Source organism: Colobus angolensis, unplaced genomic scaffold (assembly GCF_000951035.1).
Source record: "Colobus angolensis palliatus isolate OR3802 unplaced genomic scaffold, Cang.pa_1.0 Scaffold221, whole genome shotgun sequence".
NCBI classification, from domain to species: Eukaryota; Metazoa; Chordata; class Mammalia; order Primates; family Cercopithecidae; genus Colobus; species Colobus angolensis.
The window spans coordinates 2,365,001-2,391,344 of record NW_012115389.1 but is presented as its reverse complement, the minus strand read 5'-3'; the positions used below and the strand labels follow the sequence as shown (position 1 = coordinate 2,391,344).

The window sequence follows — 26,344 nt, the reverse complement described above, 5'->3', positions numbered from 1 at the left end:
AATTGTGTTCCTCTTCAGACTCATATGTTGAAGCCCTACCCTCCAAATGTGATGATATTTGGAGATGGGGACTTTGGAAGGTAATTAGGTTCAGATGAAGTCATGGGGGTGGGGTCCTCATGATGGGATTAGTGCCCTTATGACGAGGAGCACCAGAAAGCTTGCTAGCTCACTCTCTCTGTCATGTGAGGGTGCAGGGAAAAGATAGCCATCTGCAAGCCAGGAAGATAGCCCTCCCCAGAACCCTACCATCCTGGCACCTGATCACAGACTTCCCTTCTCCAGAACTGTGAGAACATAAGTTTCTGTTGTTTTAGCCACCCATCTACGATATCTCACTATGACTGCCAAGAAGATAAAGACAATATTACATATGACTAAGTCTCACCCAGTCTTAGGAGTAGACATGCAGAAGTATTTTGTAAAAACAGCGATTCAAAACAAAAAGTACCATACTGTAGAGGTGAATAAACTGAATGAGATGTTTTGTGTTTTGTGGTCACAGACATTAACCCTAAATCTAGTCTGCTGAATCACAAATACATTGCATATATCATTTGAGAGAGTGGTTTATACAAATAGCCACTGAAATGTCAGAAAAGATAACTCAAATACACGTTCTCAGAGTGCTGGTTATTTCCATATACCATTCACAAACATTAAGACTAATGTTCTCAATATTGATACTGAGATGATAAACATGAAGATGGCTTTACAATACTGGGACAAGTTGTGTATCAGCCACCAGACTTCAAGTGACACAGTATCTATACTATGATATGGTGGATGTATAAAATGAGCATAAAGGACTTAGCCAGTCACCTGGAGTTACCGATTTAAAAGAATCTTTAGTTATGGAAGAATTTGTCAGCTAAATAATGAATTAGTAATTTGGAGAACTTGAATTATTCTATGACTCTCTACTATTCTGGGGGCTTAGGAATGGCCAATGACAAGTCAGCTCACTAACTGCTCTTGAATTTCTTTTTGTTCACCATATCTGTGGGTCTCATATCTAAAAGGTCTCTGCTTTCCAGACTTATCTGCCCGCTCTCCTTCTGTATCAGATCAGCGTGCCTTTTTTAAGGTTTTCATCCAAGGTCATTTGTCCATGTATTCAGGTCAAGTGCCCCCCAAAGGGTGGACTCACAGTGTGTCTCCGCAGGAGCTCCTCCGGATCCCCCTTTTCCTCCAGGCCCTCCTGAGCAATCCGCAGCACCTTCTCCAACTCTGCTCGAGACTCCTCAAACTTCTTCATCAAGCGACTGTTGGTTTCCACATGCTTCTTCCAATCTCCAGTTTTCTTTACCATACTCTTGATGTGAAAAACAATCACAATGTGATGCTGCTTTCTCATTACTGAAAGGATCATTTTGTTAGAGGGTATTACTGATTTAAAAAGCACTTGGAAAAAAGACAGTTCATCATCATGGGAATAATGAACTCTTTTCAACATTAATTAATATTAGGTAAAAAAGTAGGACAATGATTGGCTTCCAAACACCAGCACATGAGGCATTTTAGCAAGACCGAAAGCGCGAGTGATGGCTTCTTGTTTTCACTCTGCATTTTCCCTGGCTCACAACTCTAAAGCAGAGAGAGCAAATTACCTGAAAAGCAACATGAACATCTGCAATCTGTCTTTGTAGCCTCGTCTGATCAAAATGCTTTAACACGTTGCTCAAGGTCACAAACTTTTGAACACTTTGACTGCCTTTCTCAATAAGTGTCAAGGTTTTCTTACAGTTTTCTTGACAAGCTAACAGTTCCTATAAGGAAAGGAAACCCCACAACAATGTTATTTACAAGACAGAGTGAGAGAGAAAGAAAGACAGTGATCATTACAGATAAGAAGAACAATATTATATAGCTTTTAGGCTTCTAATCAGCAATAAGTAAAACCAAAAGTGTGGTGGAACATTTCAAAAGATCCCAATTTTAAATAATCACTGAAGTCAGCGCTTTCTTATATAAAGCATTTAAATGTTACAGAAAGTTTTTTTGAGATTTTTAAATACCTCATGTAAATTTTATTGTAGTTAAGAAAATGACAGAGCATCAAAATTATTTGTCTAGGTCTGCATTTCTCTAGAAAGGTGATAGGCCTATAGTTTATTGAGAGAACAATCATGAAATCAGTGAATACATACCAGGTTTTAATGTGACTAAACAAATTAGGCATCAATGCACATTCACTTTGCTGAAAGAGATGCACGATATATGTATTTTGTGTATCTTAAATTTACAGTATTTAAAGGTGTATAACCTATCAGTCTTATTAATGAAATGGTAGGGTTCAGATCCTAATAAAAAAAGGCAGCAGACCCATGCACTTGCGGAAGACTTGCAACTGTCCCATGTTTGCAGGACAAGATGCAATGGTGACTGACAGACACTTCCACCTCTGAGTTGTGGCCTGCAATTGTGATTTTAGCAGTAGACAGCATGGAAATCATGGAGCCCAGTACAAGGCAGAGAGTCATTTTTGACTTGAATTACACCATTTGCATTTCAGTATCCTCAGTTGCATTAAAAAAATATATTTCAAACTGCTCATTTGGATGCCATTTTTGGATATCCAGATGCAAATATCAAGAGCATGGTTTTTTTGTTTGTTTGTTTTGGGAAAAACAGAATAAAGACATACTTTTTCCTTTTGAAAACTTAGGAGATAAAAGAGTAAAATAAGTTCAAAATGTACTATTAGATTATTAATAATGCTATGAATATTATTTTAATTATGGAAAGATTGTTTAATGACAACTTGCACAAATTTAGAAATGCAGGAGATGTTACCATGTCTAAAAATGAAAGATAATCTCTATCCAATACAAGGAGAATGCACTTTGGTGGTATAATCATTGTGGCTTCACTACAGATAATAATAATAATAATAATAGTGCTATCAGTCATATAGTGCCACTTATTATATGCTAGTGACATTATGGTGTATCTAATGTAATATCTGCAATAAGCTTTAAACTCAGGTATTGTAGCCTTCATCTTAAAGTGAGAAAATTAAAGCTAATCAAAGCTTCCTAATTTGCAGTATTAGATCTAAGATCCGAATATCTGTCAGACTCATTTCAGATACTCTTGGCTCTTTCTACTAATGATGCCACCTTCCTCCCATGAATCTATTTCAATTAATGCAGTGGCAAACCACGTTTTGTACATTAGTTTCTCTCTCCTCTGATGGATAGGTGCATTTATAATAAAACAAATAACTCAATTAACTACAACACTCAGTAGGAGACTGCTATACATACAATATGTTTACTAAAAATAAGACGAAGAAAAATGATTATCACATCAAACACATTTTCAGAGTTTCAAGGTTGTTTATACTGTCGTATGCCAAGAGGCAAAGAAAAGATCTCATAAGACAGAGGTTATAGATACTGGGTGAAAATGGAAAGCAATTGTTTTTATTATATATATGTAAATATACATCTAAATTATCTATCTATCTGTTTTCAAAGTATCAAGAAATGAAGGCACATATGCCTTTTTAAGTGAAATTAACCATTTCGTCAATCAGCGAGGCAGCAGGTAATGCCTAAAGCTATATGTGGGAAGTAACAGTAAAGGATTCTCCAAAAGAAAGTCAACATCAGAATGAAAATATTATATCTGTAGATATGACACAAATATTTATATATTTTATATACATATCATCTCTATATGTTTTATATATAATTTGTATGTATTTATCTTCTAGTTATCTAATGTAGAGACAGGATATTTATTTAATTTTCTTATAGTGTCCTTCTACTAGCGAAGCTAGGGATCATCTTTCATGAAGAAAGCCCATAAAAAGTTAAATTCTCATTTGTATTTTTAAAAGGATAGACTATATGTAGTCTACTGCTAGTAGACAGGCACTATAAGAAAATTAAATAGATACAAAGCAGAGAAATAATAGAAAGTCCTATGACTGTGGCTACCCTTAATGTTTGAAGTTAGAGAGTGGATTTGGCTCCATCTCTGTAACACATCCCTTATTTCACAGAGACATTGTGAACTTTGCACTTTCCGTACTTGGGGCTCAGCATACATGGCTTACGTGTGCACACAGCACAGGTTTATAAATGCCTGCTGAGTATTGCCAGCCCACAATGTTCCTCCATTGATAGAAAGGGGAGCTGGATGCTCAAAACAAACCATGTTTCCTAATTTTGCTCAACTCAGTGAACTTACTGATTCAGATGAAGAGCCTGGTTTGCTCCTGAGTCCAGCTAGACCGTTCCCTGGAAACAGCCCACATAGTCCCTCCACTGACAGTGAATGGATTTTCATCTTTGGATAAGACATGTATTTTTGTTTTGAGTTAGTACTACTATTCTAGAAAAATGTTTCTTGTCCCAACTGAATTTCTATTCCTGTAAGCAACACCCTGGTCTTGTTACACATATTTTAGAATAATTGTCTCCTTAAAGGAATTGTTCTCACCTGATGTTTTTGTTTAAAAAGAGCACTTGATTGTGCCTCACGTTCAAGAACTGTGATAATTTCATTGATTTTCCCAAGTGAGTCATAAAAGGACGTCATCTGCTTTTCTAATTCCTCCAACGGAATCAACAGCTGCTGAGACTCATAAAGGAGTGGGGAGTAACATTCTTTGACCTTTAAAAACATAAAGACAAAAATTCCATGAAAGACCATTAAGTGCCACTAGCTCAGGGAATGTTCATAGCTCTGAGGAACATTTTCTTTAGTGACATGATCATTTGGTGCTTACAAATATTCAAAGACATTTCTTTAATGATATTTCCTCTATATTGTCAAATTTTGCCATGAAAAATAATAGTGCTGTACCACTGAGACAAATAAATGGCTACTGAGTTTTCTCATGAAAATTCATCTAAATCGTCCATCTGGATAGCACTTTCTCATCTAAATGATTGTTTTTAGTGAGCCAGATGGCATCAAATTATACTTCATAAACCATGCAACTCATTTTCACTTTGGCCTTGAAATCTGACCTAAGAGAGTCACGAATTATTATTACATTATCTAGACCAACCTGTGTCTTCCAGCTTTGTTTTCAAAAGGTCGCCTACTTGAACACTTGACTGCTGATAAACTTAGAAACCTGTTGGCTCACTCTTCCAAGACAGGCCTGTGCTTTCCTGCCTCCCACCAGCTCCATGCTTTGCTGCTCCCTGCTTATCAACAGCCTACTCATCCGAAGCACTAAAGTCATACCAATTTACTCACGAAGCTTCCCATGCTAGGGGAGAGCTCTGTAGTCTGAATTGATGCAGCCATTACCTGTCACTTGCACTTGTCTTGTAAAATATGTTTTAGTTTATAGACCTGCATTGTCTTAATGATGAGGCCATTAGCTTCTGGAAATCAAGAGCTCCAGGAGGTGTCTACTCTGTCATCCTCTAAGAACTTCCCACCTCTTTTCTTACTTTCAGATAACCAGGGAAAGGAAATTAATCAGTATTTGTTAGTAAGCCATTCTTTGTTTTCCATACAGTATAAAGACAATAATGTTCTAACCAGATGAGGCATATTCCAAAAATAATCCTTGAAGAAAGGGGAGAGGGCAACATTTTGCTCTACTGTTAAACACAGAATTATGTATGAAGAAATGTTTTTATGTTCTAGGATGTATTACCTGAAGTATACCTCATCAAAAGAAAATTGCCATCCTGCTACTGCAACAAGACCCTGATATAACTACCTTGAACAAAACCAAGAAAGTCTACTAATGTGTATACAAATCAGTGTGTTTTATTGATCTCTCCTGGGTACAAGAGAAAACCTATCAAGATGCTGCATCTGAAACAGTAAAAAGGCAAATGATAATTAGCTTTCTCAGGGATTGCCCTGAACACCCAAGCATGGCTCAGCCTAAGACGTGTAAGCCCAGCTATGGCCCTGAAAGCTGCTGGGGAGTTATCAAATTGGAAATGTTGACTTCAAATTGTACTCATTGTTTAGCAGCTTTTACTAGTAGCCAATATTATCATTATTGTCCACAACCTTTAAATTATAAATAATTCTAACTTGAATGTTAAAATAAAATGAATGGAATATAAACATTCTCATACATACCAGATTGACAGATAAAATTTTCTCTTTTTTGTGGTCATGATTTTTCCTATTTTAGCTTTTTGAATGCATTCTTTTTCATTAATTCCCTACTACTGATGTCACAAAGGTCATTCTCTTCCTTTCTACTTTCTTTCCTATTTAACAGGGTCTTCTACTTTGTTTCTACTTTGTTTTCCCATTCTTCATTTTAAAATGTTTCCATTCATTTATCATAATCACTTCTCTCTTTTACCAGAAATTAATTACCCAATCTAGGTGGACTTTGCAAACAATACCATCTTCCTAAAATTCAAATTTGGATAGATAACAAATCCCAATGGAACTTCCGAAGTTCCTAAGGAAAATCACTGAATAGAACAGAAAATGCTTATGACTAGTGCTTACATCCATCTAGTTCCCTGTACAGAAAAGATATAAATGTATATATTCCTTTTTGTTTTGTTTTGTTTTTTTGTTTTGTGACAGAGTCTCGCTCTGTCACCTAGGCTGGGGTGAAATGGCGTGATCTGGGCTAACTGCAACCTTTGCCTCCCAGGTTCAAGTGATTCTCCTGCCTCAGGCTCCTGAGTAGCTGGGATTATAGGTGCACGCCACCATGCTTGGCTAATTTTTGGATTTTCAGTAGAGATGTGGCTTCATCATGTTGGTCAGGCTGGTCTCAAACTTCTGACCTCGTGATCCGCTCGCCTCAGCCTCCCAAAATGCTGGGATTACAGGTGTGAGCCACCGCGCCTGGCCGAAATGTATATATTCTAAGCCTAAGTGAGTTCCATGAGATGAGGAGGGCAGAATTTCCACGGCTTTGTTGCTATACTTACAGAAAATTGCATAAATGAGTTTGGAGTGGAGATATGTCAAACAAATCTTAATACATTCTCATTTAAATTTATGATCCCCTCTTCTTCCTCCTACTCATCTCCTTTTTCTCTTTATCTCTCTTTCCCTCTCTTGGTTTTATCACATGTAACTGTTCCCCCAAAGTATCTAATTTTCTATTAAAATACAGCTATAATACTTCTAAATTAACAGAGGTAATACTTGGTATCAGCATCATAGTTTTATTTTTTTTTAATTCATGACAAAGTTACTAAATCAAGAATCCCAACTAGAAACAAAAGCATTGTTAACAAGTGAACACTTTGCCCATGGGGAGAAGGAGGTAGCAAGCAAGCTGAAGGCACTGTTGGTGCACACAGCCTATTGTGCATTAAATTATTTTCGCACCTTGGTTAGCTGCTCTTTGAGCTTTGACATTGTTGCAAACATTTCTTTTCCTTCTTCTTGGGGGCTTTCTTTGGTAATGAGGTGTGCTGTCTTTGTAATTATCTTGTATTGGGCATCCATCACAGGCACCCTCTGCTCAATATCCTGCATGAATCATTGAAACAGCCAGATTCACACATGACACATTTCCTCTTAGTTTCAGGATTCCACAGAAGGCAGAACAAAGATCAATATGCACTGTATAAAATCCAATACTTACACTAAACTTTCGACGATTCCAGTTTTTGCTTCCCTTCATTACTAATAAATATTGGTAATATTATATAGTCAATAAAACTTTCCTTTAAAAGTGACCAGAACATCAGGATGAGCTGAAATAACCTTTGTACTTTCCAAAACAAACCCCATGTTAATGTAGTATGGAAATATAAAATATAATGTAAATGTATATTTAAAATGTGGGGCAATTCTGATTTTTTAAAATTAGACTGGTTTTCTTTAAAAAAAAAAAAAGTAACTCATTGCCATTATAAAAACGTATACATTAGAAATCTTAGGATAATGACAATTCAAATTACTTACAGTCTTCTCCCACAGGAAAAAACCAAAGCCAACATCTTATCTATACATCATTAAGTTTTTTTTCCTGTGTTTATACTCATTTTTAAATTTTTACAAAGACAAAAGAATGATACTGTTGTTCGCTTTTCTCATGTAACAATATATTGCAAAATCTTACCATGTCATTAAAAATTCTTCCACTACTTCATTTCTGAGAGCTGCAGGCTATTCAAAATATGCAAATACCACAGTTCATGCAAAAAATCCTTTATTATTGAAAGTATTTAGGTGGAGGTGCTATCTATAGATGTCTCCTGTTTTTTCCTAGTACTTTATAATTTGGTTGTAGAAAAATATCTCCAAACTGAAAAACAATTTGAAGTTACTTTACATGATCAAGACATGTCTTTTTTACGTTCAATACATTTTTTCTGACAGGTGCAAATTGGGACATACAGACATGTCAAAATGATGCTCAGGAGACACAGAAACAGCTTTTGCAATGATCTGAATACACTTGCTGATCTTTCTTCTCACAATAGAGTAGGTTTTTCATTTTGATTCAGAAACCCCTCACCTCCAAGTCTTGAATTAATAACTTGACATTCATAAAAGAGACTTCTAAGGGTTCACAAAGTTTCTTATGGGCTTCCGTTGCAAAAGCAGACAGGGTAACAACACAGTCTGTGTATTCCTTCTTCATTCTGTCCATCTCATCAGCTTGAGCATACTGTTAAGGAAAGGGAGGTGGGAACATCGTGAAAGCCATTCAGCTGCGACCACTGGAACCACAACTTTCACTTTCACATATTTTCTGGAATTGTTATCTGGTAAGAAAGACTCTAATCCTTGATTCTCATTTTAGATAAATTTGAAGTAAGTCCAATTAGTTTGAAAGAAAGAAAGAAACTAGCACAAAAATGAAGAAATATGATTTGAAACAAGAATCATTCCATATAAGTAGGTGCCATATGTCAACATAATCCTTAATCAAACTAATGCATTTCTGTACTGTTCCTCCATTATACATGGAAAAGAATGAATAATCAACCATAAAACACACCGGTTTTAAACATATCTATGCTTTGCTTTAATAAACCCACGCTCTAAAAATAGAATTCTCTCTAAACAGACTACTTATCACATTTGTAACAATACACGTTTGAGGTGTATATAGATTTGAAAGACATACTTGCTTGACTTCCATAAACAACTCCCTCCACCGCCCATTTAGCAACAGTAATTGCTGCTTCAGGTCACGGGAAACCGTCTCATCACAGGTTTCAATTAGAAAATTGCCAGCATCATTCATGGCAGTATGCTGCTGAATCCAATGAGGTAAATTTCGAAAAAAATCCTAAACAATAAAGAATGTACAATATCGTAAACCATAAACCAAATATCAATGACTGATACGAAAGTGACTAAAGTAGGAAAAATATTTTTGTTTTAATGTTCATGTGAATTTTAAAAGAAATCATAAATCTCTTTAAAAATACATATTTTTGATTACTTTCTGTTATTTCTGTTTTACAGATTAAAAAGCTAAATTTCTGTAAGTGTAAGAGACCTGTGCATAACCTTCAGGCTAGTAAATACCAGTGCTAGAGTCATATAAAAGCATAATACATTTGGGAATTATATAGCTTCCTTTTTTATTTGTATAAATGTATGGGGTACAAGTGCAATTTTGTTACACGCATAGATCGTGTGGTGGTAAAGTTGGGCCTTTTATTCCTTTTTAAAGAAAGAATAGCTTTCTTTAATAATTTCTTTTTGACCTGTTACTTTTGATTTTTAAATTTCAATACAGTACATTAAGATAATTAGCAATCATGGAGATAAACCATCAAAGAAAAAAATTTTGAATTAGATATCTGAGTCAGGAGCACTTAGTACAATAACACACTTTCTTGTTTATTTAAGGGTTCCCTCTTGGCAATGAAACAGTTTCCAATTCATTTTAAATAAAGCGTATGTGTGCACGTGCACACACGCAACACATATCACAGTGAAAAACAAGGATACCAAAGATAATTCAAAATCCATTTCATAAGCCATGTGTGGGAGGACTTCCTACATATATAAATAGATGAGAACACTTCTGTTTCTGGTGGTTATATTTCTTTGGATTAAATTAACACAGATGACATCTACTAGGGTACTGCTAGTCTAATCAGAAAAGCCAAAATCGGCAAGGGTACACGGTTATTGCCTCCCTCAGCTACACAAGAATAGTTGATCTACATGAAATATAGAATGGTAAAACATTTAAAAGTGATACATCTACTTGCCCAAACAATAATAGATGAACCAATCTTGGATGGCATGTGGTAATTCTAATGCATGCATTTTTAGTATCACTTACATATAAATTGATTTTCCATGTAAAAATGCCAGGCTTCCATTAGGAAGTATAAAGCAGAAATCAGTCCATTTCATGTGATATTTACATATAAGTGACATTAACAAAAAACAGTACCTCTCACAGGCACACACACATACACACTTATAACTGGCCAAAAAAGAAATCACTCCTACCCAGAATAAGACCCTTGCTTAAGGGTTGATAAAATCCAAAACAGAATATCTAACGAGATACAAATGTCATGGTCCAGCTGTTCAACTGGTGTATGCTCCCACATAGATTCAGTAGTATGTGCTTCAGCACTATGTGAAAACAAACCAAAGTTGTTTTCATCCTCTCTTAAATCAGGAAATCCATGAAGGCTGGGGCCCTGGTCACTCCCCTTTATAGGCAGAGTTCAGTGTAATAATATACTGCCCTCCCCTTTGCTGCTACCTGTTGGATTTACTCAACCCTCCATCAGCTTCTATTAAGCAGTGTATTTATTGGTCTATTGCTAACCTGAAAGTGCAACTTTTCAGGCAAAGTCAAGATTCTTGAGTAACACTTGTAAATATATGAGACCCCCTAGTGAGCTATGCTGTAAAAGTCTCTCATTTTGACATACAGCAAATGTCTTTTCTTTTCGCATGAACCAATCTTACCTTTTTGGCAATTTCTGATTGATTGAGCATTTTTTCAGCATCCTCTAGCCAGGCTTGCAGACTAGCCACTGTATTGCCATAGCGATCCCAGTTAGAGATCACTTCTTCCAGCATGCTCCTCACACTCCTAACTTCTACTGAGAGATTCCTCCACTGAGCAGTGGTTTCATTCATGAATTTCATCACATTCTCAGCTTCTTCCACTGAAACAGATAAAACCAATTATAACCCTTATCTTATATTTTAAATCCTCCACACCTTTTCTTCTATGGTCTTATACACTGGTGTGCAATAGTATCCATCACAAATGCCAGAGGTCATTTCCAACTAATAATTTGACAGACATAATTACAAATTGAAAACAAATGTAGTTTACAAATTGTATCTTTACACTGATTTACTTGATTGTTAATACTCAACTTATTCTATGCTTTTGCCTTTAATCCTTAGATGCAATTTAGAAAATGAAAGCTTATTTTGTTCTCTCTTAGAGAACACACACACACACACACACACACACACACAGAGAGAGAGAGAGAGAGAGAGAGAAAGAGAGAAAGAGAATGATTATGCAGGTTAAGCATTGTACAAAGCCAAAGGAACTGAATTCAGTATGTGCTCTCCTGGCCAATGGCGAGGTCACACAAAAATTCCATGGAGAGAAAGAATGATCTGATCAGACAGAAACCTGCAGGCTGTAAATTCTACTGAAGTCTATGTTGCAACAAATTATGTAGTATGTTTTACCTGAACCATCTGCTTTGACATACATCTCAGCTGTCTGTTTCAAGATCTGGTATGTCACTTCATATTGTTCAAAGAACTTGCTATTTTCTATAAAAGACTAGAAAAGGAGGAATGATTAGAAGATAACAAACATTAGGCTCGTTTGGAATGCCAAAGTCAATTTGCTTCAGTATAACTGTAATCATAGTTTACCCAAATTTGTTAATCTCACTCTTTCTGAAAATATAAAATTAATTCCACTGTTACAAATTACCTAAGATCATTCTCAACACATAAACTGATTTCACATTTTTTATTCTAACCCAGTTCAGGACTGAGAAAACATTCTATTTCTTCACCAACCAAGGGTTTGCCTTTTGAAGAGACAGAAATGTCTCCAGAGAACTTGGGTCTAACATTTAGAAAGCACTAAATTTAGAAGAACATTTTAAAGTGTCCCACTGTGTTTCAGCTGTGGAATTCTCTTGCTCTTTGAACATTAATCCTGGTGAATGACTGCTCTGAGGAACTCCAGATTATAAATAAATCACACAGTGCACAAATACTTTCCGTAAAATAAAAAGTAAGTAGAAAAATTGGAAATAATTACATATTCTATCCACGCTATCAATGGTCTCACATTTCAATGACCTATTATAGAAAAATTGCAGTAAGACATGTTTACATATCTATCTGTAATTTATATATATATAATTAATATATAATATAATATAAAAATATATATATATATAATAGAATCACCACTGGCAAGTGAACACTATAAAATTGAGAACATACAAAAAAGTCCTTAGGTAAATTTTATTATTGTTCACTTTTAGAAATATAAAATAATGCCTGTTTCAAAGATTATTCTTACTTCTCAAAAGTAGAAAATTAATGCAATTATAATTAACAGCATATCACCAAAGGCTCTTTAATTTCTTGCAATAGTGTAAGGAGTTCCTATGATTTGAATCTATTAAAATACTTGATAAATGTCACTGTCATAAATACAAAATTAGCCTTCAAAAACCAGCTTAATTCTTGTATAGCATGCTGATGAATGCTTCATATAGAGATGCAAGATACTTGTGTGCAGAGGAAACATTATTCATATAGCAATTTCATACAAATCTCTGGATTTTTATTGATAAATGTTTATCAGGTTTTGAGATAACATTTTAAAAATTGTATCTATAACATATTTCATATCATTTTATGTTTATAAAGCATTTACTTATGAATTAACTATTCTTCAGGGATAAAGTGAATAGAGAAAGCTGTGAGCTGGAATGAGAGGTTCCAGGATGAATACTACATTCAATAACTTTAATTGGCTTTATTTTATTTGTTTGAGAATGAAGTCAGACAACAATATTCTGATTAATTCACTATTTAGTCTTATATCTTCTTATTACAATCCAGTTGGAAAAAGAATAATTTACTAGAATTTAAATTTTGAATAATTTAACTAAACAAGCAAGTCATTATTTGATCAAAAGTGGAAAATTATACCTAATGTTCGAGATACTGTGTAAGAAATTGAAGAAATAATTATATTTGGAAAAGTTTTTAAAAAAGTCTGCATTTAGTATTGGTGCAAATTTCAAGAAGCTAATAGCAAAACAATTGTTCTAAGTGTCAAATAGTGAAAATAGTGAAATAGTGCCTGTGGTGCACAGGAAGACTTAAATATGCTTTTGCTAGAGAAGTTCTAAGTGTCAAATGGTGAAACAGGGAAATAGTGCCTGTGGTGCACAGGAAGACTTAAATATGCTTTTGCTGGAGAAGTTTACAAAATAATTAAAAATGAGCAAGTGAGAAAAGCTTATTTCCAATTTAATTTTTAGTCCACAAGGCAGGAAAGAGGGGAGAATGTTTTCAGAAAGAATGTTTTATAAATGCTGTAGACACTCATTAATATATTTTTGAACTTGGCTATTAGGAAGACTGGATGATTAATTTTTAAAGAAAGATATCTATTTTTTTATTTTAAATTTGTATTGGTCCATTTAATTTGATCCTTCTTTTTCTGAATGTGGAGTAAATGCATTCAGCAATATGGATTATTTTGTCTATCGAACCACTTTAGCAGATCTGCTAAATCTCCATTTTACTGTAAGCTATTTAGACACACCTGTCAGAAAAATGCAAAAGTAAATACAAATGCATATTTAAAATAATAATAACAAGATTCATTTATTTCTTTCAAAATAAGGTTGAATCTTGGATCCCAAGTTCAACAAGTAAGCCATTTTAGTCAGGGGACTTTTGAAGTTGATGGTGCTTCAAGAAAAGTAAGTGGCATGCTTATTTTTGGTATTTAACTTTAGTGTGAGTGACTGCATTTCTACTTTCACAAGATGAGTGTAAATATAATAAATATGAAGCTCATCAATTTCCCTTGAATGAAACTATGCCAGATAATTCAAGATATTTAAAATTAACATTGAGGAGAGGTTTATCAAGACTATTTACATTAAAATATAATTATGAATAATAAAATGAATATTCATATTTTGCTGCATTCACAGTCCACAATTCAAGAACTCTTTTTTTTTCTTTCATGTGAAAGATTGAAATATTAGCTTCTTTTTTCCATAGTGAAATGGGAGCACATATTTTGGTCATTGTCAACAATTCTGACAGCAAGGACTAAACCAGTTACCTTTTGATTTGCATAACAGCATGCAATCACTTACCGATGGCACGCGGCCTAGATTAATGACGGCAAGTATTTGTGAAGTATTTTCCAAGAATTCTTTAAGCACTCAGTGGCTGCATATCTGAGCCAGGATGTACATTCTCTTTCTCTAACACTTAAGAAAAAAAGTATTCTTTCTTTTTTGCAGGATGGATAAGTCTGAATTGAGAATTATGACTAAGGAAAATATAATTATGGAAACGTTACGGCCTGAATATTACTTTGGTTATTACATGATGTAGCAGCATGTGGCTTACTATAACACTTTTTTTTTTTTTTTTTTGAAATAGGGTCTCACTCAGTAGCTCAGGCTGAAGTGCAGTAGCAAGATCATAGCTCACTGCAGCCATGAACTCCAGGGCTCAAGCCTTCCTCCGCCTCAGCCTCCTGAGTGGTTGAAACTACAGGCGGACACCATGATACCAGGCTAAATTTTTAAAATTTGGTGTAGAGACAGAGTCTCACTATATTTCCCGGGCTGGTCTCAAACTCCTGGCCTCAAGTGACTCTTCAACCTAAGCCTCCCAAAGTGCTAGGACTACGGTGTGTGTAAGCTATAACACTCTGAAAGGATAAGACAGGTTTTATGAGGTATTAACATAGAATAGAAACAGTATATGTCAGTCTTTGTTCCCTAGAAAAATTCCTACCATTTTATTATTATTATCATCATCATCATTCTGAAACATTTGGGAAAGATTAAGTTTTCTAGAAATTAAGTTATTCCCAGACACATGGGTACTCAGTAGCTAAACCATGACCAAACACATTTCTAGTGACTGGTATCTACACTTCATCATTTCCCCACCACTACAACCATGCTGCCTCATACATAAATAACAGCAACTATCAGGCTTTGATGGTGCACTTACAGGTACGTAAGTGTAAAATATTGTCAGATATGGACCAATATTAAATCAAACTGATATTTATGTGAATTGCATTCTTTAGATCACTAAGGCGTAAGATATCATATCAATGATTTGGTCTTTTAAGTTAAAAATATTTGTTTTTACTATTTTTTTAGATTGTGATAGTCAGCACTTAAGCTCAAGGGTTTTTGATTTGGAAAGATATGGATTCAATTTCTGATTCCACAATTTAGCACCTGGAGCATGTGCCACCAGGAGCAAGTGACTCGAGCCTATGAAACCTCAGTGCTTCTGCACTGGCTCCTTGGTATCTAAAACAGTGTGAAACTCCCAGCCTGTAGGGCTGTCACTGAGATGAAGGATGATGCATGTAAAACACTTGGCATGTGGGAAATGCTCCATACTCCACGGTTATCAAAACTATTAAACAAAATTACCTTAAAACCCTTCACGGAAAAGAAACAGAGTCATAAGTTGGTATTTTTCAGTAGCAGATGAGACTACTAGGAAATGTTCATTAAAGCATGCTACGTATGTAGGATAATCAGCAATTTTATGAATAGTTGTGAAAGTTACAAAGCAGTTTCGAATTAGCAGTTGAGTGAACTTGTCTTTAACTTTATGAAGTAGGCAGGGAGTACTAACGTTTTTATCATTAATAATAATTCCTTATTCACATACCATTTGAGAAAATCAAAGAGAATTATTAACATCATTGTGTTGGAACATTAACCTGGTGGAATAGTTTTATTAGCTGTTTAAATCTGATTGGCTGTTCTGAAATATCCAGAACAAAGACTGTATCTGGTATAAATAGCTACCAGGCAGAGAGGGTATCATTTGGCAGGACTAAATCTGAAAATATACATGCATTTGTATTTCATACTTGAAGAACTAATGTAATTGCTTGAAGTTAAAAATCAAGTTTTTTCATAACTTTCCAGAATAGCTAAAAATGAATTAAGGAACATAACAGACTTTGCATTTTGGAACAACTGTTTCCTAGACAATTTTAGTAAATCTAGGGAAAGATTTTACTGTAAAGCAGTTAAATTATTTTTTTTCTCAACTATATGTTGTTCACTCATCACAGAAAATGAAATTAAAGTGTAGCAAAATAGAACAGGGTTCTAAGATGCTTCAGTGAGAAATATGGTTTCAGTAAGTATTTCAAGCAGAACATGTTATAGAGTCACTGTGACTAATCAAGTTTTAAATGGGTTTACATTTTTAAAGTTCATTGATTTATCATAGAATTTGTGTTTAAACATAAATGAAACAGTACAAGACTAAGATACTCTATTAACATTAATTTTATGAGCAAATTTGCATTGAAAATTAATTTGTAGGAGGGGCATGTGTAATTAAGAAATAACCTGTCTTTAGTAATATAATACACTAATTACATGTAAGTGAAAACTGCTAGTTACAGAGCAAATGAATTCTTTCATCAATGCAGGTCTATGATTCTAGTAAACACAGAATTATCTATATTGATAACCCAAAATATGAGATAATCTTTAAAAGTTAAGTTGGTACAGAGATTCATAGACAAAATGTTACTCTTCCTGGGTGCACACAAGGGGCAATGAAGCTCAGGGAATGACAATAAAAAAAGTGGACACAATCTAAAAAAATAGATAGTTCCCATTTGGACACTTGAGAATGGTTCTAAACTAGTCATAGTTGAATTTTAAAAGACAGGTAGTTAATCTTTAAGTATTTTAATGTAGTTGAAATGGTGACCTCCAATAAAAAATGTGGGTATGCAATACAAAAACTTTTTAAAAAAATTAATAAAGCCAGTCAGGATGGTCCCATATGATTAATGCAGCAAAGCATTAAACTTAACTGAACTAGGGGATTTTAAATAATCAGATTCCAAAGAAATAGGTTTAGATTTCAGATAATTCTGAAAAACTCATAAACTTCTATCTAACCCATTTAACGCACAGCTATCATTATGTTTAAATTCAAGATTAAAGTAACAGCATCAAAGAAACTGAACTGTGTTGCTAAATCCATGGCTCATTGGAATTCTGTCAAAGCACCGGGGACTCACCACGTAGTTTTGTAGAAGCTGCTCCACTGACTCTCTCCTCCCGTACTTAATGATCCAAGACTTCAGCTTTGACTCTGCAAGAACCAGCAGTGAGAGCAGACGGTACTTTAATTCTAAAAATTCCATTTTCATTAGGTGTAGCTCCGATGTGGAGGAAACAAAATGAAACCTAGAAATAAAACAGGGAGAATTTAGAGAATGTAACTAATAGTAACAGAACCGATGCTTACTTAACCTGTTACATGTCAGCCTTAAATAGAATGCAGCCACAAGCTCTTCTAACTCTGGCTGATCATTTTCTGGAGATCTGATTCCTTCTCTAGCTCTAGATTTAAAAGCAAAACATGAATGATTGAAGTCTTCGATTTAGTTCTTTCCCCTGCCAACACATCTCTCGTCTGTTTCTTTTATAAGCTGTTTTTGCAATATTACATAATGTTCCTTACAGTACTGAACAAAAATACAGCCTCTGAAGAAACCATTTCTGTGATTTCCATGCTGTGGATAAATTCAGGTTCACTCTTTTCAGTTAATAATACATTAGAATGGTGGCATTCTTAGCAAGTCTTATGGGAGCCCACTTTCTATTTACCAAAGGCAGGCATCTCTGTTAAAAAAAAAAAAAATCATGAAAACAGAAAAAAGAAATGTAAAAAACATCCACCTAGCGTTTTAAAAAGAGACTTCATTTAAATGCAGATATTCTCTTACCTCTCGGCCATGTCCTCTAATTGATCAGGTGGCACTGGAATCCCGTTAACAGACCTGGTCCGGTAGATTTCATGGAATGCTCTTTTGTGGGCATCTGTGTTTTGAAGCAGATCCTAAGATACAGTTTAAAAAAAAATAAAAAATGAAAAACATGTTTCACAGAGGGCTAAGAAGCATAATTTCCAGCCTGCACCGATGAGTCAATGTATTCAACAATTTGATCCTGCTGCCACATTCAGAGGCAGCTTGGTGCCTGTCAAAGGCTCTTACCTTCAACAGGAGCTGGGTGCTTGTACTTAAAACACTATGCTGGAACTGCATCTAATAATTATGCATCTTTTAAACACACATGACACTTGCACAGCAATGCATTCAGACGTTTTAAAGGCACATGATCCCATGGAAAATGTAATTACTGCTATGAAATGATTTTAATATTTTTCGCCTTTCTTGATTTTGGATATGTTGGTTTTTAAAAGCTTAAAACTAAGCATGACGAATTGAAACCTTTAATGGCAAAAGAGATTAGGCTTTCTACTGTTATTTTATTTTGAATGCATGCACACTATTATAAAGTGATATTTGCTTGCCATCTAAAGTAAGTCAATCATATTACAATATATTTTGAAATACCCTTTTGAATAGAAAATTTCAAACAAGTGCAGGGAATACCCCACAGGTAACACAGTGGGAAGATTAAATGTGATGTTAATAAATATTCATTATAGACTGCATAGAACTCCACAGGTTTGATTCATTTATTCAGGTTAATTTGAATCTGCTTTGATTTGTTTGCTGTGTTTTTCATCACTTACAAACTAATTTCTAAACAGACATACATGTATTTTACACTCCCTCACTCATTTCTCACATAGAAGCAAAGAAGGAGTTAGGTGAAGGGAGATTCATGCTTTAATTTCTAGAGCTTAGTTTGTGTCCTGATGGCAGAATAAATACAGTACTTAACGATGCGTCACTCATTGAAAAAGTAAGACATTAGACCACCAAAATAATACATTAAAATTAATATTTTTATCTCATACCAAAATTTAGTGGATTAATTAGAGAAATTAGTAGCAAAACCAGCCTAAAATCAAAAGAGACACACTTGACTATGGAGCAAGTGAAGACTTTTCTATAATAAATCAAAATGTTAAGGTTTGTATATGATTGTCCACATATGACATTTTAACACGGTAGAAAAACCTTAGGGCCAAACAATTTCAACCCTGATATATTTTGCTATGATCACATTTTGACCTGCTTCAATTCTGTAGGTAAGCACAGAGATACTCACAAGTCATGCATTTTAAGGATCACTGTGGTGAGTCTTCTGAAAAGACCCTATCCTCCACACATTTGCTTCCCATGGCCTCAAGGGAGGGTACTATGTGAAGCCAAGAACTCATTATGGGAGGGCAGGGAACAAGCAGGTGTTCTTAGAGCAACTATTGATGATGAGTGTTCTAGCCATGCTCTAACTCCTTTATCACACGCAGACACATTGCTGTAGCTTGCGGTTGCGCTGAAACTTTCCCAAGTGACTGCAGGGCACACTTGGAGTTATCACCCCAGCTAGCTCTGATCTGTGACAGTTTTAAAATATCTACTATGTTGAAAAAGTCTTTACAAGCTACCCAAACAAAAGCATTTTCACACATATGATAAAAGAACTTCTTAGGCCGGGCACGGTGGCTCATGCCTGTAATCCCAGCACTTTGGGAGGCCGAGGCTGGTGGATCATGAGATCAGGAGTTCAAAATCAGCCTAGGCCAACATGGTGAAATCCCGTCTCTACAAAAGATACAAAAATTAGCCAGGCATGGTGGCGTGCACCTGTAGTCCCAGCTACTTGGGAGTCTGAGGCAGGAGAATTGCTTGAACCTGGGAGGTGGAGGTTGCAGTGAGCCAAGATCACACCATTGCACTCCAGCCTGGGCAACAGGGCAAGGCTCCGTCTCAAAAAATAAAACTAAAAAAGGACTTCGTCAGTTGGCATGATGTCACTGATTCCTCTGAAAGGCCTTCTCACAATAAAGCAGCTAGATGCTGGGCAAAATATATGATTTTAATTCACTTTGCTGGGTACATAGGAAGTAAGTGAAATATTTTAGGTTCCCCATTCTCAGTAAAACATGACCCCAAAATTAGATCACAGATCTGTAGGCAAAAAACAAATAGAAAAATCTAGATTGTCCTGGACAAATAGCTACACCATTGCTGAGAGAGATTGAGTCTTAGAATGTGAACAGGGTGAGGACACTGAAACGAGATCCCCTCCATTTAGTCAGAAACCTCAGTGAGGGCTAACATGACCAGGTTATTAGCAAATGCAAATACAGTAGGAGGAAAGCAGAGATTACCAACCACAGGAAACAAGCCACCATGAGTGAGAACCAGCAGAAACAACAAACTTATCATGCTAGAAAAATGTCAATAATTTAATACTTGACAACAATGTGTAAGATAAAAAGGAGAGTGGTTTGGTTAAAGTATTCATAATTCCTTATATTGATTAAGAGGAGGTTTAGATATTGATTAACTTTCAATTTTGTAAAGTATCTATGGTCAAATTTCGAGGGCAATCATACTGTACAACCAGGGTTTATAACTTTCATGCTAGTAGAAATAAAACCATGGAATAAGAAAAATGAGTAAGGAGACAAAAACAAAACCTCCTCAATCAACTTATAAATAGCAAGAAAGTAGAAAAGAAGAAAAAGTAGAACAATTAGAAAGCAAAGACTCAGATGCCAGAAGCAAATTCAAGTATATCAATAATAATAAATAAATGTGAATAAAGTAGAAATTTACTAGTTAAAAGATAGAGATTATCAGATTGGACGAACAAACAAAATAGAACTATCTTCTTTTTACAAAAGATACACCTAATCATTAAGAACATGGATAGGTTAAAATTAATAAAATGGAGCACATGTCAGGCAAATACTAAGAGAAATCTGATATAAATGTATTAATATCAGACAAAATGGATTTCAGAACAGAAGCATTATAAGTACAGACACTCCTTGACTCACGATGGGGTTGTGTCCCAATAAAACTCATTGTAAGTTGAAAATATTCTAAGTCAAAAATGTATTTAATACACCTAAACCAACCAAACATTATAGCTCAGCTTCACCGACATTAAATGTGCTCAGAACACTCACATTAGCCTACAATTTGGCAAAATTATCTAGCATAAAGCCGAATTTTATAATAAAACATTTAATACCTCACTTAAGAATATCATATCACATGTCACTGCTGAATGTATATTGCTTTTGCACCATTGTAAAGTCAAAATTGTAAGTTGAATCACTATAAGTTGGAAACCATCTATAATTAATTGCATAAAGATTAAACTTTCAGCTTACTAGAAGGCATATCATTCCTGAACTTGAACATGCCCATTAAACTTCAAAATATATACAGCAAAAACTGATGGAACTCTAAGGAGAACCTGAACCATCAACATCACTGTGGGGTTTATCAACATGCCTCTCTAAATGAGATAGAGCAAAGGAAGCAAGTGTTATAGCAGGTTGTTGGGTAAAGAAGGGAAAAGGCTGCAGAAATGGTCTTTATAAGAACTTGCGGTGTTTTGGTCATGGAAGCCAGCTAGGAATTTTGAGCAGGTTGGTGGAATTATCTCAGCTGCATTTTAAGGATCACTGTGGCGATTCTTCTGAAAATACTCTATCCTCCATACGTTTGCTTCCCATGGCTTCTAAGGTAACACTGTAGCTGGATTTCCTCCAACTTCACTGGTTGCTCCTTCTCAGACTTTTACTGGCTTTTCTACTCTTCAATCTCTTAATACTGGATTCCCTCCAAGATCAGACCTTGGTCCCTTTCTCTTCTCTGTATATACTTCTTTATTTAATTTCTCCAGTCTCAGAGCTTTAAACATCCCTCTAGATGTGAATGACTCTGATTTTTTATCTCCAGGCTATACTTCTTTCCTGAGCTCTCTTACCTATTGCCTACTCCACAAGTCCTCTTGGATGAGAAAAAGACTCAACGTGCCCCAAACTGAATTCCTTAGCTTTCCTCCCAAAGTCACTTCATTGTCTCCTATTCTTAACTGATACTCTGTTTTTTCACTTGCACAGCCCCCAAATCATAGTGTTATTTATGACTCTTGTTCTTTCATAGTATGTATCTAATGTTGAAAATTGTTCTGCCCTCAAAATGTATTCAGAATCTGTCCATTTCTCACCATCTCTACAGCTACTTCCTTCATTCAAGGCACTCAAACTGGATGATTGAAACGGTACCCTGGCTTCTGGTCTCCATTCCTAACCCAGTCTATTCTCACACAGCAGTCATATCATGAAAATACTGTCATTCCTTTGGGCGAAAAAAAATGGGGCTGGGTGCTGTGGCTCATGTGTGTAATTCCAGCACTTTAGGAGGGTGGGCAGATCGCTTGAGCCCAGGAGTTTGAGACCAGCCTGGGCAACACGGTGAAACCCTATCTCTCCAAAAAAATACAAAAATTAGTCAGGTGTGGTGGCCCATGCCTGAAGTCCTACCTACTCAGGAGGCTAAGGTGGAAGGATCACTGGATCCTGGGAGGCAGAGGCTGCAGTGAGCCATGACCACACCACTACACTCCCACCTGGGCAACAGAGCCAGACCCTATCTCAAAAAAAAAAAAAAAAAATCTAGTTGAAGACATTGAAAATCCTTCTCAAAAAAAAAATTCCAACAGGAAGATAAAAAAAAAAAAAAAAAAACACAGAAAGAAAGAGAGAGAGAGAAAGAAGAAAGCAAGCAGAAAAGAAAATGGATGAAAAAAGAAGGTTAGAACATTGTAGAGCAACTGCCAAAGTGTGATTAAGGAAAGTGAGGCGGTTCAAAGAAACAATATCGGGGAAAATATACAGGCACAGAAAATACCACAAAAATATATAAGACAGTATTTTGAATTATTTTATGCCAATAATTCTGAACTTAGTCAAATGCACACATTTTTAGAAAGTATGCATTATCAATATTGACCCAATCGCAATTTTGAGAGCCTGAATATGGGGAGACAACAGTGAAAAAAATCAACAATTCCCACTTTCATAGAGTTGACATTATAGTGCAGAAAATCAAGCAAAAGATAAGATAAATGATTAAAACTGGTAACAGTTGAGGTGATGATAAATGCTAAAGAGAAACATCAAATGGGAAAGGAGAAGGGGAGTTTGGGGCAAGTTGTAATTTCAAAAGAGGTGTCCAGAAAAGGGTTGACGAAGAGGGGATCTTCTAGTAAAGGCCTTAAAGAGATGAAGAATGTAACAGGAATATCAGTAAGAGGATGTTTCAGACTGAGGGATGAGAACATTCCAGAAGGATGGCAAAGTTAAAGACCTCAAGGTAGGGAATGTGCTTTCCTATTTGATGTCATCTTTTCAATGAGGCTTCACTGACAACCCTATTTAAAATTGCAATGACACCTAATTTCCCCTGTCCTTTTACTTTCTAACCTAAATTTACTTATTTTTTATGTTTATTACTTTTATCTGCCTCCTCTCCCTAGAAGGTAAGTTATCTAAGGGAAGGGATTTTTGTCTGTTTTGCTTACAGATGTATCACAAATGCCTAAAACACTGCTTTGCACACTGAGAAAGCTCAACAGATATTTGTTGAAAGAATAGGGAAGACCAGAGAGGTACAGCCAGGGGAGTAAGAGGGAAATTACAAGTGGCACAATCATAGCTCACCCACTGCAGCCTTTAACTGCTGGGCTCAAGCAACCCTCCTGCCTCAGCCTCCCGAGTAGCTGGGACTACAGACATACAGCACTATGCCTGACTAATTTTTTATTTTTTTATTTTTTGTAAAGACAGGGTCTCGCTTGGTTGACCAGGTTGGTCTCAAACTTCTGGCTTCATGTGCTTCTCCTGCCTTGGCTTCTCAACATGTTGGAATTACAAGTATGAGCCGCCACGCCCTAAAGAAAGTCTTTCAAGGGTAAAGGAATAACTAAGGGAAATGTTTGTGACAGGTGAGGTAAGAAGACTAAGAACTGGCCGTTGGGTGAGGAATGAGGCAAAGTCTAGTAAACGTGGCATGGTAGATGGCAAGAGAAAAGCTTGATTGGAATGGTTTTTAGAAAGAATGAGAGAAGGGAATTTAGAAAGAAGAAAGAGAACAGAGCCAACTCTCTCAAAGAGCTTTGCTGTAAAAGGAAGGAAGAAAATTGGACAGTAGTTGGAAGGGGAAGTGGGGCTAAGAAAAAGACTTTTTAAGATGAGTTAATGGCAGCATATTTGTATGTGGATGAGAAAACTCCAACAAAGAAAGAAAGAGAAAAAATATAGAAGGGAGGAAGGACAGGAATTACCTTTTGGAGAGAGGGTGGGATCTAATGTACACATAGAGAGGTTGGCCTCGGCCCAGAGCACAGATGGTTCACCCATAGTAACAGAAGTGAAGAGCGCGTATTTGGGCACAGATGTAAGTAGGTGGGTTGATGTGGCCGTGGGAGCTGGTGGAAATTCTTTTCTGATTGCTTCTATTTTCTCAAAGAAAAAGGAAGTAATGTCATCAGCTAAGAGTGAGGATGGGGAGGAGGTGTGGAAGGTTTGAAGAGACAAGATATGAAATAGTTGTCCCAGAAATGAAGAGGGAATGGAGTCGGGAAATGCCTTCTGATTGCCAGGCACCATTAAGGGCCCACTTGGGTTAGTCATCAAGCCTGGGGGTGTGTTTTTCTCCAGCCACAGTCAGCTACATGTGTGTGGGCATGAACTAGGCAGAGAGCTGGCTTTCACTGGCATCGTGTTTTTACCAGGACAGTAAAACAAAGTGAAATGTGGACAAGGCAAGCGAGGATGTGGACGAGTGGGGCTTTTACATTGCATTTAAGCAGAGCACAAAGGGAGCTGGTAAAGAGAACAGGATGCAGTGAAAAGATGGTAGGGTAACAGATTATAGGGCACAGAGGAGATGAAGCCTTGTCTGACTGGAGAGGAAGGTACCTGACAAAGAGCTTGTGGAGGGGTCTCATTTACTGGTGATGAGCACTCTAAGCTATGACTGTGGAGTGAGTGGCTAGGGTTGGATGTCGGACAGGATCCTGGGGGAAGAGGAGGTCAAGAACCTGAGAGGTCACAATATTGGGAGGATCATCTCTGGGTTATTGAAGTTATTAAGAATTATGGCATGCATTGTCATCCAGGAAATAAAATCTTCAAGAAAGGAGGGAAAGTGACCTAGATAGGGTTGGTAACTGCAGTAAGGATGTGTAGCAGGTGGCACAGCCTGATGGCTACTTTCACAATTCCTTATGACTGAAAGTCTTACTTTGCCAAATCAATACTAAGAATAATAAATTAGTCAGTATAATCACTTAACAAGTATGATAAGCAATAGCTTTGTGGCCACATTTTAAGCCTAGTGCTGAAGACAACCTGGATCATCAGTTATGTGACCTTGGGCAAGTCACTTAACCTCTCTCTGCCTACAGTTTCCTCATCAGCAAAAGAGGATAATAATACCTATCTCACATCCGTCATGTTAAGTGTTTGGTAAAAATCAAATACTTAGGACTAAAATATGGTTAAGTCCTCCATAATAGTTAGCTGTGGTTATTGTTATTTTTATAGATAACTGAACATTAGGGTAACCGGAAAATAGAAGAGATAATACAGGTACACTATGTTTTGCAGAATAAATATGTTCTAATATATACATACATATATACGTTAATTTTTCAGAAATAGCAAAACAAAACCATTGGCAGAACCATTCACAAAGTGAACTCTTGGAAACACACATTTAAAAATTGATCTGAATCCAACTTGCAAGCATTGCCTATGCATTAAGTGTTGAAAATTGTGTTGTTTTTTAAAAAGTTGTGAAGAATGAAAAAAGCCAAGCATTGCAACTTTGATAGCCTGTTCAAGTTTTCTTGACAAAAATCAGAATTACTTTTTAGACCAAGACGGGAAGACAATATTCCCAAACATTTTGGTCATGCATCAGTGAGTCCTAAATTGTGATTTTCCCAATTTATTGCATCTCCAAGTCAGCCCAATATACCAGCATAGAGGTGTTACATCAAATCAAGGGACTGAGTTAGTGCCATTGAGGAAACTTACAATTTTTAGTTGTTTTAATGAGTCAAACTTGGCCAAGCGTGGTGGCTCACACCTGTAATCCCAGCACTTTGGGAGGCTGAGGCAGGCGGATCACTTGAGGTCAGGAGCTCAAGGCCAGGCTGGTCAACATGGTGAAACCCCATCTCTACTAAAAATACAAATATTAGCCAGGCGTGGTATCAGGTGCCTGAAATCCCAGCTACATGGGAGGCGGAGGCAGGAGAATCACTTGAACCTGGGAGGCAGAGGTTGCAGTGAGCTGAGATCGCACCATTGCACTCCAGCCTGAGAGCGAAAAAGCGAG

General features: G+C 36.1%; 1 protein-coding gene across 1 annotated transcript in view; it reads right to left on the bottom strand.

Moving 5' to 3' along the window:
• SYNE1 (spectrin repeat containing, nuclear envelope 1) overlaps positions 1 to 26,344 on the bottom strand; it is a 543,966-nt gene that overhangs the window by 348,543 nt on the left and 169,079 nt on the right. Inside the window, 10 exon segments of the mRNA XM_011943785.1 lie at positions 1,151 to 1,315; positions 1,611 to 1,769; positions 4,453 to 4,626; positions 7,294 to 7,437; positions 8,432 to 8,584; positions 9,047 to 9,211; positions 10,867 to 11,069; positions 11,614 to 11,710; positions 17,231 to 17,399; positions 17,942 to 18,054. Coding sequence (XP_011799175.1) covers positions 1,151 to 1,315; positions 1,611 to 1,769; positions 4,453 to 4,626; positions 7,294 to 7,437; positions 8,432 to 8,584; positions 9,047 to 9,211; positions 10,867 to 11,069; positions 11,614 to 11,710; positions 17,231 to 17,399; positions 17,942 to 18,054 — 1,542 coding nt within the window.